At 61.6% G+C, this 13,133-nt stretch overlaps 1 protein-coding gene across 1 annotated transcript; it reads right to left on the bottom strand.

The window, feature by feature from the left end:
• Positions 1-445: 445 nt before the first annotated feature.
• LOC113448964 (B-cadherin-like) lies at positions 446-10,626 on the bottom strand. The gene is made up of 16 exons (XM_087940325.1): positions 10,486-10,626; positions 10,243-10,357; positions 7,632-7,822; positions 6,452-6,589; positions 6,056-6,211; positions 5,855-5,976; positions 5,338-5,545; positions 5,075-5,203; positions 4,449-4,634; positions 3,978-4,222; positions 3,350-3,492; positions 2,621-2,845; positions 2,249-2,467; positions 1,764-1,894; positions 1,484-1,630; positions 446-1,115 (listed from the first exon to the last, which is right to left on the bottom strand). Exons 1-16 carry the CDS (start codon positions 10,543-10,545, stop codon positions 906-908), a joined length of 2,625 nt encoding a protein of 874 aa, XP_087796451.1. The 5' UTR covers positions 10,546-10,626; the 3' UTR covers positions 446-905.
• Between the last annotated feature and the right edge of the window lie 2,507 nt (positions 10,627-13,133).

Below are 13,133 nucleotides of genomic sequence, written 5' to 3'. Positions count from 1 at the left end.
CGGGGAGGACGAGGGCCGCTTCCAGGCGCTGCCCTGCCACCTGCTGTGCGGTGGGAGCCTTGGTGCCAGGGCGCCCCGGAAGGCCCAAGAGTGGCTGCCTGGGATGCAGGCGAAGGACCCGGGCCCAGGGGAGAGTGGAAGGGTTGGCTGCAGGCAGGCAGGCAGAAGAGCTGCAGCTCCGGCTCCTCTTTTCCTCCCCAGAACAGGACTGAACATGCGAGGCAAGAGCCCAGAGCGGCTGCGGGAAAGGGGAGAAGCTAGGAGGGCTGCAGCCTTCGGGTGGGAATGGGAGACGCGTGTTCGGGGAGCGGAGGAGCCAGAAGCCTCTGCCCCACCCAGGTTGCTGGGTTGTGTTGGGAAGGCTGGCAACAGCTAAGCGGAGCGGCTGTTCAGGCACAGGGCAGCCTTGGTTCCCTCAGCAAACATGAGGCAGGTTGGTGGTGCATTTTTAAAAAAAAGCTTTTTATTAAAACTTTACACCCCGATTGTCCAGCCCACTAGAGGTCATCAAGTTATTTCCCACATGCTATAAAAAGAAATCTCAGGCCCTAACTGAGCTACAATACAAAAGATCAGAGACGGTCAAGAAGGATGAGGGGTCCATCATCCGGCAGCCCCCCCCGCCCACCAGGCCCATCTTGGGCAGCACCTGCAGCAGGGTAGCCCCAGATGGAGGCGCAGGGCGGAGAGTTCGCGACCTGCAGCCAGGTCCCCTCTGGCAGGACGGAGCACCTCCGGAGACACCTCTGCCCAGGACGTAGCTGCCCCGCTGTGAAAATGGCCGAAGGTCCGTCTCCTGGAGCCCCCCAGAGTCCACAGCAGCGCCTTCTGCTTCCCACCTGGCCTGGGGCTCAGGGTGACCATGCACCGCCCATCAGCCCAGCTGGGCTGCAGGGCGAAGCCCTCTAGTCGGCCACGCCTCCCCCATAGAGGTCTGCCAGCTTCTGGAAGCGGCTGCCCCACTCGTGCAGGTAGTCGTAGTCCTGGTCCTGTCCGGAGGCCGAGGAGTTGAGGGAGCTGAGGGAGCCCCCCTCTGAGCCCCCATCCTCGTAGTCAAAGACCAGCAGGGAGTCGTAGGGGGGCGCGGTGGGGTCCAGGTCAGCAGCCTTCAGGTTCTGGGAGGGAAAGGAGGGAGCATATGGACAGACGGAACTTCAGGTGCTTCTCATCCCGACTGATCTGGACGGGGCCGGCCAGAGGTGAAGGCAGCCCCGAGCCCCACTCCAAATTTGGTGCTGTAGGGGGTGGGCCCTACTGGGAACCCAGAAGCTACAGTAGCAGCCTTAAAACAGGGCTCAGCCGATGATGCTAGAGTCCTTGTCCCCCTCACTTTATTAAACGTAACACACACACACACACACACAGAGGTGACCCTGGGCCTGGGGTGGCTCGGCCTGCTTACAGGGGGCAGAAGATCCTGCTGGGCAGCCCACCCAGGGACCAGCAAGCGCAAGGCAGGAGGTGCCCACCCAGCCTCCCTTACCTCACAGATGAAGTTGCCAATCTCATTGGGGTTGGCAGGGCGGGAGCGATACTGCGGGGCTGGCTGAGGGGTCGGCACCACGTCGTTCCGCAGGAGGACGTCCGGCCGGGGGTCGAGGCCCCTGTGCAGCTGGCTGAGGTCATAGTCCTTTCGGGGCAGGGAAGGAGGAGCCGGTTGGCCAAGGTGGAGGGGCCACCCAGAAGCTCCCCCCGCTCCTTCCCCCAAAGCAGACCCCCAGGCCCAGTCATAAGGGGAACTCGGCCCTTCCCGGGGGGTCCACCTGGTCCTCCTCGCCCCCTCCTTCTTCGCCATAGTAGAAGATGTTGTCCCGGGTGTCGTCCTCCGGCAACAGCAGCGGCTCCTTCGTCACCTTCCTCCTCCTCGCAAAGAGCAACAGCAGCAGCAGCAGGACTGGAACACAGAGCCAGCCAGGGTCAGTCGGCGCCTCGCTGAAGGCGCAGCCGAGGGAGGGAGCAGAGCTCAGGGAGGCCCCACAAGGCCACCATCCCAAGACCCAACCACCATTCTCCGAGAACCCATGGGTCTAGTCCTCAGTATTATGCGGATGGTATGAAAAGATCGTCCACAGGCTCCTCCCCGTGGCCAGGGAAGGCCATGATCTGCACCTGTTGGCCTTGCCTGCCTCCCAGCTGTGGCCACTCTCACAAGAGAGCGTCCAGGTGGATGTGCAGCTCTAGCAGTTGGGGGTGGGGGGACCCACCCCCTGGATCCCCATCCCCCCACGGGCAGCCTTTGCACACTCACTCAGAAGGGCCAAAACGGCCCCCAAGATGGCAAGGATGATGGGCGCCCCAACGATAGCCATCTGCCCCTCCGGACACGCATCCACCTCTCCCTGGCACTCGCAGACGGTCGCCCTGAGGATGGTCAGGTGCGACTTGCCCTGCTGGTCCAGGAGCCGCAGGTAGACCTCGTAGGTCTCTTGCTTCAAGGGCTTCAGCAGCTTCAGGACAGCCGTCTCCCCTGGAGGAGTCAGGAAACGGTGGGACCCAAGGCCAGCCCGGGCCTTCTCCTCCCTCCTGCTGGCAGCCAACCCGCCTAGCGGATTGTGGGACAGGGGGGGCACTGAGGGCCGGAGGGTCAGTGCCCATTTCCCAGGAGGCCGAGGCTGCCCACCTTCGCTGTCCATCTCAACCGCCCAGTTCTCCTCCGAGTTGTGGAGGAGCTCCGCCTGGAAAGGGGAGGTGTGCGGGGGGAGGTCCTTGTCCGAGATGTGCAGCAGTTGTGGGGCTGGGTCGTAGTTGCACACGGTGAACTTCCGCCGGTCGGGCTCGGGGCCGTGGTCATTCACGTCCAGCAGGGTCAGCAGCAGCGTCCCTGTCCCTGTCGCTGTGGGGGTTCCTGGGGGGGCGGGGGTGGGGAGCCATGTTTAAAACAGAACAGCCTCAAAAGCCAGATGATGGAGAGGCACGAGGGCGGTTTCTCTTCCTCAAAGGAAGGGGAACAAAGGCCCCACTTCTGCCCTCTTACCAGCCCCCAATCTCTGCCACGTCTCGCCCCATTTCTCCCCCAAGGCCCCCGCAGGCATCCGGTCCACTGTGGCTCCGGAGGCTGCTTTGTCTGCCCAGCAAGTCCCCCACCTTGGCCGTGGCAGACAGAATGGGGCACAGCCGGGCATCACAACTTAGTCTGAATCAGTGGAAGCGGCTCTTGGGGAGCAGGGGCCACCTGCCCCCGCCCTCCGGCAGGCTGGTTCCCATGACCGGGCGGCCTCCGCAGCCAGGCACCATGTGTCCCTCACGTGGGCGGCTCTCAAGCAGCCACCGCCACTCAGCTCAACAAAGGAGCCCTTCATTCCCCAGCCATGGGGGGGGGGGGCTGCCTCATCCTCCCAGCAGTGTTTACCATCATCCACCGCCAGCACCATGGCCACGTAGGTGTTGTTCAGGACGAGGGGGGACTCCCGGTCCAGGGGCGCCTTGGTGGTGAGGATGCCGGTTTCCCGGTGGACATTCAGCCACTGGGCAGGCTCATCCCCCAGCAAGTACCTGAAGGAAAGCAGATCGGGGCTGAGGGAGGGGCGGGGGCGGCTCTGAGGTGGGACTTTGGGGACCGGGGAGAAAGGCGGAGCTGGAGAAGGCAAAGGGGCAGTGGAGCCGCCCTTCTCCAGGGAAACAGCCTGGAAATTCTCCTGTGGACAAAACGCACTCTTGACCAGGCTCAGGAGGCTCAGGGACCTACTTGCCTGCTGTTGCCTCCTTCTTCAAATCTGCCCCCCCTTTCCCCGGGGGGTTCCATTCGGCCCCTCCTCTTCCCTGCCCCAACCTTCCTTTCCATGAATGGGAGCCTTGGTGCCCCAGAGGTGCTGCTGGGGGATGGCATCACCACCACCTGCCCAGGTAGCCTCCTCTTCCCGGAAGCTGCAGGTGCCGGGGGTCCCTCTGCCCTGAGGGGCCCCTCCGAAGCATCTCCTCCCCACCTCTTGAGGGCCAGTGGGGGGAACCCTCCTCGGCTGTTCAGCAAGGCAGCTCACCTGATTTTCTGGGGCTGCATCGTGTCCGGGTCGTGCGCCGTGTAGGCGCCAATTTCCTGCCCCACGGGGCTGCCCTCCGAGACCGTCACCCTCAGGACCGGGGGGGCAAAGACGGGGGCCTCGTTCTCATCCTGCACGTTGATGGTCACCGTGGCTGTGGAGGTGGGCAGCTTCACCGCAAAGGGCACCTCGTTGGCCACGGCCACCTGCAGAGCGAACTGCTTCCTCGCCTCAAAGTCCAGAGCCTGCGCCAGGAGACAGAGGAGTCAGGAGACGCAGCTGCCCAGCAGAGGGACGGAACGAGCCTCACCCGGCCACCTCAGCAATGGCTAAAGCGGCCTTTCTCAACCTTGGCAACTTTGAGTTGCATGGACTTCAACTCCCAGAATTCCCTAGCCAGCACCCCTCCAGTCTCTTTGCACACACAAACGCACAAGCTTGGGCATGGGGGGAGCTGGTGGTTGTGCCTACTTTCGCTGTTCTCACGATTCCTTCGTTGGTCGTTGGATCCGTCGAGATGGAAAAGAGCTGCCCGCTGTCGCCCTGAACGATGCTGTACACGGCGCGCCAGGCAGGGGAGTGGCGCTCGTCCTTGTCGGTCACGGCCAGCCTCACCACCTCCACACCTTCCTTGTTCTCCGCCACCTCTGCTGAATACTGAGGAAGGGGCAAGCAGCCAATTGAGAGCCTGAAGGATAATGGACCCCCTCCTGGTTCTTTGGCAGCTCAGGGGGCTTGAGGGGAGGCACTGCTGCCCACCCACCCAGCCACCCCATACGGGAGCCATCAGCCCTCCCGGCTGTGCAAGAGGGAGAGCCTCAATTTAGCCAAGTCTGCAGGGAGGGAGGGACAGTCCAGAGCAGGTGGAATCCCCCATGAAGCCTGCACACCGCAAACTAGATTCAAGCCTCACATGAAGCTCCGACTTGGCTTGCTTGGCCTCCGCTCCCAGTTCATGACCACCGTTGCAGCTTCACACAACTGCCAGTTGCAGCTGGTGCTGTGAGCCAACGGAAGGGAGCCGAGGGCCTATGCTGTGGCCCCTGCTCTGCTCCCAGGAAGGCCCTCCCGTTCCCGGCCTCTACAGCATAAGCTACCGTGGACTTGGTGAACTCCGGCAGGTTGTCGTTGGCATCTGTAATTTCTATCACTGCCGATGCCGTGGTGGTCAGGCCCAGGCCGTCCAAGTCTGCCGCCTGCAGGATCAGGGTGTATTCGCCCACCCGCTGGGAAGAGGAAAGGCCCCGGTTAGTGCTTGGGCTGCCCAGCCTTCTCCCAGGAAGGACCCTCCCCAACCAGCTGCACCCGAGAAGAGTCCAGGGAGCAGCAGCAGGTGGGTCTCTCCCCCCAGCCCCCTGACCTCTCGGTCCAGGCCGCTGGCAATCACGCTGATGGTCCCCGTGGCTCGGTTGATGGCAAACATCTGCGGATGGGGCTCCTGGGGCGCTTGGCTCAGGATGGAGTAGGCAACGACCCCATTGTAGGTCTCGATGGCATCGTCTGCATCGGTGGCCGCGACCTGCATCACAGACGTCCCTGGGGAAGGGGGGCAGGCGCCCGAGGTCAGCCTGGATGCCCCCCTGGGCTCTGCCCCAGCGCTTGAAGCCACCTCCCTCAGAGACGGCCCCCCGCCCCCCTGGGACAGGGAGGAGCCCCCACCAAAGGCCAGGGGAGTCCGGGACCCCTTAAGGCAACTCCAGGCTCAACCGGGAATAACTCCCCTCCCCTCCCCCGTTTTGTGCAATGCAGCGCACTCCCTTCCAAATTCACCTTCACAATCCTAAGGACGCCCCTCCCCCTCCCGGCTGCTGGCGCCAAATCCCTCCATTCCCCCCAAAAAGATCCCCCTCTTTACCAGGGGTTGCGCCTTCTATGACAGCCCCCGGAAAACCTCCTGGGTGAACTCGGGCTTGTGGTCATTCTGATCGGTGACCGTGACGGTGATGTCCATGGGTTCCTCCACAGGTTTGCCATTCTCAGAGACTGCGTGGGACAACAGCTGCAGAAAGAGGAAACCGCCTGGAATGCCAGAAGCCCCAATTCCACCCCCCATCGCAGCTTCAGCCAGGACCACCTACGTGGTACTTTTCGATGCTCTCTCTGTCCAGAGGCCGCGTCACCTTCATCCACCCCGTCTCCTTCTCGATGATGAAGACGCCTTCTGGGGGGGTGTCGGCCCCCTGCCCAGTAATGCTGTAGAAGATCTTGGTCTCCTTATCCCGGTTTGATTTGATCTGGGGCAAGGAAAGGAAGGGGCATCTTAGACTCCTTGACCCCCTGGCCCCCAAAAGGGAGCTTCCTCCATCAGGGCAGTGACCCCCACCCCGAGAATGGCCCCGCCCAGCTGGCACTGTCTCAACTGCTGGGCTGCGATGCAGATGTGGGCAACTGAGCTTTGGACCCAGAAAAGCCAGCTCCAGCCATCCCCCCCCCTTGGTGGGCAGGCCAGACCCTCCCTCCTGGACTCCACCCACCTGGACCAAGTCTTTGGGGAAGGGGCCTCTCCCGTTCTCAGGTATTCGGATCGGGGGGATGACCCAGTCTCTCTTCCGCCTCTTCAGGGTCAATGGGAACTCCGGCCATCCCACTGGCTTGGCCGGCGCCGGTTCCTCCTGAAAGAACAGCTCCGGTGGGTTATGCGGGGTGGGTGGGTTGTCCCATGGGAGGGAGGGCCGTTCTGAGGATGCAGCAGACAAGACCCAACCAGAAGCCCCCTGGCCCAGGCGGCCAGCATCGCCCCTCGGCCCAAGGACTATGGTTCTCCAGCCGGGTAGCCCGTGGCCTCTGAGCTCAGCTGGCCAGGCGCCCCAACTTGAGCTACACCAGAAGAACGGGGTGCACAAGAAAATGCCAAAAGCCAAGGATGAAAGTATGAACGTTAAACGTTCTCCTTGAGCTGAGAATTCCCGCCTTCCCTGCACTTTTTAGAATGACTTCAAGCTAAGAATTCACCTTGGACTGAGAGACAGCAGATAAAGCCATTTTAATAGCATATTTAGAGCCATTTCCATTTTAAAGGGGTTTTCAAAAGACAGAGACAGGAAGCCGGGATGAATCTAACTATTATTGTTATTCTGTGAAAAATGTGAATTTCTTTGCACTTGAAGATGCAAAAAAAGGAGAGTTTCATTGAACAATCCCTCCACTTTAGGAACATTTATTTGGTAATCCATTGTTGTGATTCGTTTGAGAAATGAAGCCCTGGATGAGGTCCAGGAAGTTAGGAGGATTTTTCTCTCATGTGACTTTGCTCAAAATCCACAGGCTATAATAGTGTGGCTACTGTTGCCCTACAGATGCTACTGAATTCACACTCTCCCCACACCAGCCTGCCTTATAATTAGCTCTGCTGGCTGGGGATGCTGAGAATTGTAGTCCAACAACAGCCAGAGGGTTACACAATACTGGAAGCTTCAATGCTGATGTACCATTTGGATCGACTCCTTGGGCCCAGCGCACCTTCAGTCCTCCCCCCTAGGTCGGGTGAAACCCTGCCCCCTTGCAGGGGAGTGACACCCCCCCCCCACATTCCACCTGCCTGCACAGAGCCCCAGTGCTCCATTAGCAGAGTTTCCACTGCAACCGCCAGGGAGGCAGGGAGGTTGCCATGGCGCCCCTGCCACCTGTGCTCCCCTGAGGGCAGAAGCGGCTCACCTGCGAAGAAGGGGGGCCTTTGTTCTGCAGGACAACGGAGGCCGATGACGGGATCCCCCTGGAATCTCCGGCATGCACCCTGAAAGGCCTCTCCCGCGCTTGCCGCACCGCCACCAACTCTCCATCCGCCAGCACTTGGAGGTTGGGGCTGCCCAGAACTGGCTCCCCTCCCGGGCAGCTGATGGAGCCGACTGGAGGGGAGAGGAAAGCCAGCAGATTAGGGAAACCTGTCCAAACAACCCCCTTCCCCGCTGTAAATGGCACCGGCAGAGGGAGGCTCTCCGGCCAGCGGGAGCCCCGCCCCTCCCTCTGCAAGCGGTTGCCCAACTGAGGGTCGGGGGAGAGCCTGGAATGCGCCCAAGAAGCCTTCTGGGGCAGCCCCCCACCTGGGTCTGGGATCTTGTTTGCCCTTTAATGGATCGGCACTTCCAGTCCTTGGACTGCTTACCCAGAGGGACGGAGGGGGGGGGAGGGGGTCCTCTCCACTGCCCCACGAGCCCCGGTCGCCATTCAGGGCAGCCTCTTCCCTCCCCCATCAAAGGGCTACAAGGCGGCTGCTCCCCTCCTGGCCAAGGACACCTCCTACTGGTGGGGGGTGGAGGGAAACGGTGCGCTCCCCCTCCCCCTACCTCTCTTCCTAAGCTTGATGGGGGGGGGGGCGAGGGGGGGGGCTGCAATGTCCCTGCAAGGCAACAGCTCTTATCCCATCTCAAGGCCCCTCCCTCACAGGGCCAAGCTGCCCAAAAGGTGAGGAAAACACACCCACTGGGGGGGGGGGATTGTCTCTTAATGTTTCAGTAAACACCAGGCTTATTTAGTGGGGAGGGGGTGCAGGAATGGCCCACTGACCTCTGGCCCGATACAGAGCACAAACACCTTGACAGACTGCAAGGACATTTGGGAGCAAAAGTTGCAGTGAAAAAATGCACCACACTCACAACTCAGGGTGGCTCAGGGGCCGAACTACCTGGGTATCAAGGGGCCATCAACAGCTCACAAGGACTTGGTGCCCCATAATCACTCTCAACTGCTGGAAGGAGCGTCTGGAAGAGCCCCCCCACCAGCCTCTCTGCGAGGGCCACCCCCGGGGCTAATCCTCAGCTGAGAAAGACCACACTCCCCACGCCAGCCCCCCACCTCTGAATCCAGCGCCCCCAGTTTTGCCTCAGCGTTGAAAGCAGCTGCCTGCCTAAGAGGGCAGAACTCCGGGAATTGCACCCGTCTCTTCTTCCCCAAAGCAGCAGAGAGCAGAACAGAAACAATGGGGGGGGGGGACACGGATGCCCAGAGCCGTGTCCTCGTCCGCGTGGGCAACGGAGAGCACCCAGCCTGAGAGGGAGAGAGCCTTCAGTCTGCAGGGACAACCAGAGCCCCACCCTGGGGGGAGTGCAATTACGGGGGGGCAGGGACCTCTTCCTCCTTCCCTTCCAAAGGGCCAGGATCTGACCATAAGGAGCCACTAGCTTTGTGGAGCAGGCACACCGGGCTTCACAGGCAACGGACCAAGCCGCGGGAGTGGGGGGAAGCCCAGGCTGCTTCCAAATCTTGGGTGAGGCAGAAGTTCCCCCTCCACCCCCCCAAAGTCCTCCTGCCAGGCCTTGGGGAGATCAGGGCAGCTCTGGGCTGGTGCAGAGGGAGTTCCGGGATGCCTGGCAGGACCCAGTGCTGAAGCAGAGACAGACCAGCCTCTGTCTGGGGCACAATGGACCCGTTTTGCACAACAACAGCCCCTTCCGGGAGCTGCGGGGTGGGGGTGGGGGTGGGCTCTCAGACAACACCCTCCCCTGGGCCAGGAGGAAAGGGGGCTGAGGAGGCATTGGGTGGGATTGACGCTGGGGCAAAGGCCTCGATTCTGCAAGCCCCCAGCTTCTCCCCACTCACAGGCCGCCGATTCAAATGGGGGTGGGAGCTTCCATCCCAGCCGCCTCCCTTACTGTTGCAGCAGGAGCAATTATGTCTCTTGCTTTTAACTGCACCCCCTTCAAAGGCGGGGGGGGGGGGCGCTGTGTGACTTAAACAAGTTAGGACCAGCAAAAGAAGGCAAAGCGAGGAGGCCCCTCCCTCTGCGCCAGCCCCCCCTCCCCCACGCTAGATCCCGGGAGAACTTTCCATGGAACAATCCCGATCGAGCAACCGATGGATTAAGAGATCCCGAGGGACCCCGAATGTAAATCCTTCACTTTCGAAGAAACTCCAAGTTCATCGGCGTTTAGCCCTGAAGGACTCGGGATCTCCTGCGACCCCTCGAGACGGTTCGATTCGCGGCGGAGCTTTGGGCGCAAAGTGGATGAAAAGTTCGGGAAAGGAGCCGCAGCCCCAAGGGGGGGGGCCCTCCAAGGAGCCGCCTCCCCGCTTGACGGGCGTCCAGCGAAGGAAGGGGAGAGCAGCGGGCGAAGGCCGGAGGGGGAGGAAAAGCCCCCAGGGACTCCCGCCCAACCGCTGCCCTCCCGGGTCACGTACCTGGCCCCCGAGAGCGGCAGCGCTTCCCGCCTCAAGCCAGCCGAGGCCCCGCGGGGAGAGAAGGGGCCGAAGGTGGGACGAAGGGGCCGCCGGAGGGGCTCGGCTCCCGGGGAGGGGCAGCCAGGACGAAGAGGAGGCGCCTCGGGCTTACCTTCGCTCAAGACCTGGCCCGCCGTCAGCCGCCCGTCGGGCACCGCGAAGCCGGAGCGCTGCGAGACGAAGCCGGAGCGACACGGGGGCAACCAGGCGGCCAGGCGGCGGTCCACCTGCGGGGGAGAGAATGGGCGGCCTCAGGCCTGCGGCCCCCCGGGGGCCATTGAGCCCCGCGAGAGCCGGGCGGCGTCGAACCGGCAAGGCGGCGGCGGCGGGAAGGAGGGTCCGGGGAGGCGCTCACCTGGAGGAGGAGGACGAGGAAGGCCAGGGGCAGGAGGCGCGCAGCCCGCCGCCAGCCCATCGCCGCCGTCGAGGAGAGGGACGCCCGGGGCGGGGGGGCAGGAGCAGCAGCAGCCCCGCTCGCGGAATGGGCTCCGCCTGCCCTGCCAGGCCTTTAAAGGCGCCGCGCCAGGTGAGGCTCTGCGGGCGGGGCTCCAGCTGGCCCGCCCCCCGCCGCCGCCGCCGCCGCCGCCCCTCTCGCCAGGGCGCAGGGATCGGCCGGGCCTGCCCGCTGAAGCTGAGCTCCGAGAGCCCCTCCGCTCCCTTGATCGAGCCCGAGAGGCGATTCCCGCGGCCTCGGGGCCCACCAGCCGCTCGCGGCAAAGCCGGTCCCCGACCGAAAGGAGGCAAGAGCGGCCAAGCCCCGCCGCAGCTGTGCTCGTAGATCGGGTGGGGTCCCCTTTTTGGCCCCCCAGGGCCACTCCGCCTATTGGCCCCCAGCCGGCCTCTTCCCGCCACCTTGGCGGCGCTGCGAGCAGGCGAAGGGGGCAGCAGGCAGGGCAACGGCGAGACCCCAGAGAGGCGGGGAGCCTCGGAGCCGAGACCCTCCCGCCTGGCATGCCTTGCGGAAGGTCCTCCCCATTTCACCAGCCTGCCCAGCTGGTTCCCCCACAACCAGTCCGGTTCTGGCCACCGAGGAAGCAGGCGGCGCCCACTTCTGCCCCTTGTGCGGAAGTGGCTCCCTTGGTGGGTTTCCACCAACCCTGAAACGGGAGCCGCTGCCCCGTCAAGCCGGGCCGGTGTGGGGGCAGCTGAGGTTCTTTCAGGGAACCTGGTGGGGGTGAAGGTGTGACTTTTTTGCACCCCACTAGGTAATGGGCAGGAGGCAGGACCTAAACAATTAAAAACTACAATTAGTATTTTAAAAATGGGAAGGTCAGAGATATGTTAAATGCCATTTTGATATATTAATGTATAAAACATATTAAACTTCTCAGTCGCTGAGCTAAAACAATCCCGGAGAGTGAAAAACACTGTTTTATGTTATTGGCAATGCATATGACGCCTATGAGTGAATGTATATACGGCCTGCCTTGTTTGTACAAAAGGATTTACAGTCCGGACAAAAAAAAAAGTGTGCTTGTGGCTGCACAGACACAAGCCAGTCTTCCCCTTGCCCTACTGGGTCCCGGCCCCCACCCCCCGCTCCTCCCTCAGCCCAGCACCCCCAAGCTTCTCTGGGAGCCCCGAATCGGACTTCCCGGGGACCCACCACAAGGCCTTTTTTCAGGTGCTGCTTGAAATCCCCTCAGGGCGGAGCCTGACTCTCCCGAGGCACTCCGGGAAGGGGGCTGTTGTGGGAAAGAGGCCTGAATTGCATAATGGTGTGTGCAAAGCTGCGGCTCCCTAGAGGCCCTGGAAAGGCGCAAAGAGGACCCAGATAACATTCGCAAAGGCCAGTCAGATGGGATCACCGGGGGGGGGGCGGGGGCGGGGGAGAGGCGGGGGCAGGGTCACTAAGTCTAAAGGAAAGGAAAGTTTGGGCAATAGAGGCTGCAGCCCTTCCAAGGAAAAACGGCTGCGGCTCCCTCAGGCAAATTCTGGCTCAGCGAGCTCTGAGCTGGCAGGATCCCACAAGACACACACACACACACACACACACACACACACACACACACACACACAGAGTCTTATTCAGCCAGGCGGAGACTGCGAGGAGAGCCTCCATGGGGGGGTGCTGAGGTGCAGCACTCCCAAAGCCTCCCCAAAGGAAGCGAGCAGATCCAGGCTTGTCCCCTCTTCCCTCTGATGAGGCACGGGGTGTACACACACTCTGACATGCTGCAACAACAGCCTTCTGCAACTTCTGTCTCAGAGCCTGCCTTCCCCACTGGGCCTCTGCCTGCTGCCTTAGCAACACAGAAGGGGACCCGGTCAAGGCCCAGAGGGATGCCAGAACAGAAAGCCCCCCCCACCCCACCCCCCCATGGCCTCTGGGCCTCTGGGAGATCTGCAGTCAGCAGCCTCCTGACCTTGACTTAGTCCATGTATTGATCAGGAGTAAAGCTGCTCTTAAAAGCCAATCAACTAAAAGGCAATTGTCCTGCATGCTACACACACACACACACACACACACACACACACACACACACACACACACACACACTTTTGTGGGCCCTAGGTCTTGTGCCTTTGCATCCCCAAAGTTAGCAGGTATGTCAATAGTTCTCCTTCTTTGGCTGCTATCCAACCTTCCTCTCGGAGGGAGTAGAACCCCCTCATTTTGGGGTTTCCTTCAATTCAAAACCCCAAGTGGGCCTTCCCGAGGGGAAGCAGGCAGGATGCTCTGAGAGCGCCCTCTGGTGGCATCTCCCTTATTTGTAGCTGCTGTTCCACCCGGCCCAGATGTCTATTCTGCCGGCCCAACAAGAGAGGGGGAGGGTGGGGAGGCCTCTCTTATCTCTAGAGCAGGCAAACAAGGGATCAGAAAGTCTCCTTCATCCAGTCATGGTTGTCCCAGAGGTGCTTTTTCCCAAAAAATACAAAACAAAAAATGAACTGAATGGAAGGCGCTTCTTGGACTAGAAGCGAAATGTTTTCAAAGGAAAAAAACCCCCAAGAAACTCCGGTTGCCTTCTGGAGAAAGCGCCTTTGGGAGAAGCGGAAAGA

Source organism: Pseudonaja textilis, chromosome 11 (genome assembly GCF_049901715.1).
Source record: "Pseudonaja textilis isolate UNSWEBS1 chromosome 11, rPseTex1.2, whole genome shotgun sequence".
Taxonomy (NCBI): domain Eukaryota; kingdom Metazoa; phylum Chordata; class Lepidosauria; order Squamata; family Elapidae; genus Pseudonaja; species Pseudonaja textilis.
This window is presented reverse-complemented; position numbering and strand designations above follow the sequence as displayed.

Bases quoted from the DNA above. Each gene is read 5' to 3' on its own strand.
- LOC113448964 (XM_087940325.1), bottom strand. From the start codon at position 10,545: ATGGGCTGGCGGCGGGCTGCGCGCCTCCTGCCCCTGGCCTTCCTCGTC. The intron at 10,358-10,485 runs GTGAGCGCCTCC...TCTCCCCCGCAG, and splicing joins TCCTCGTCCTCCTCCTCCAG to GTGGACCGCCGCCTGGCCGC. The intron at 2,468-2,620 runs GTGGGCAGCCTC...TGACTCCTCCAG, and splicing joins GGTTGAGATGGACAGCGAAG to GGGAGACGGCTGTCCTGAAG.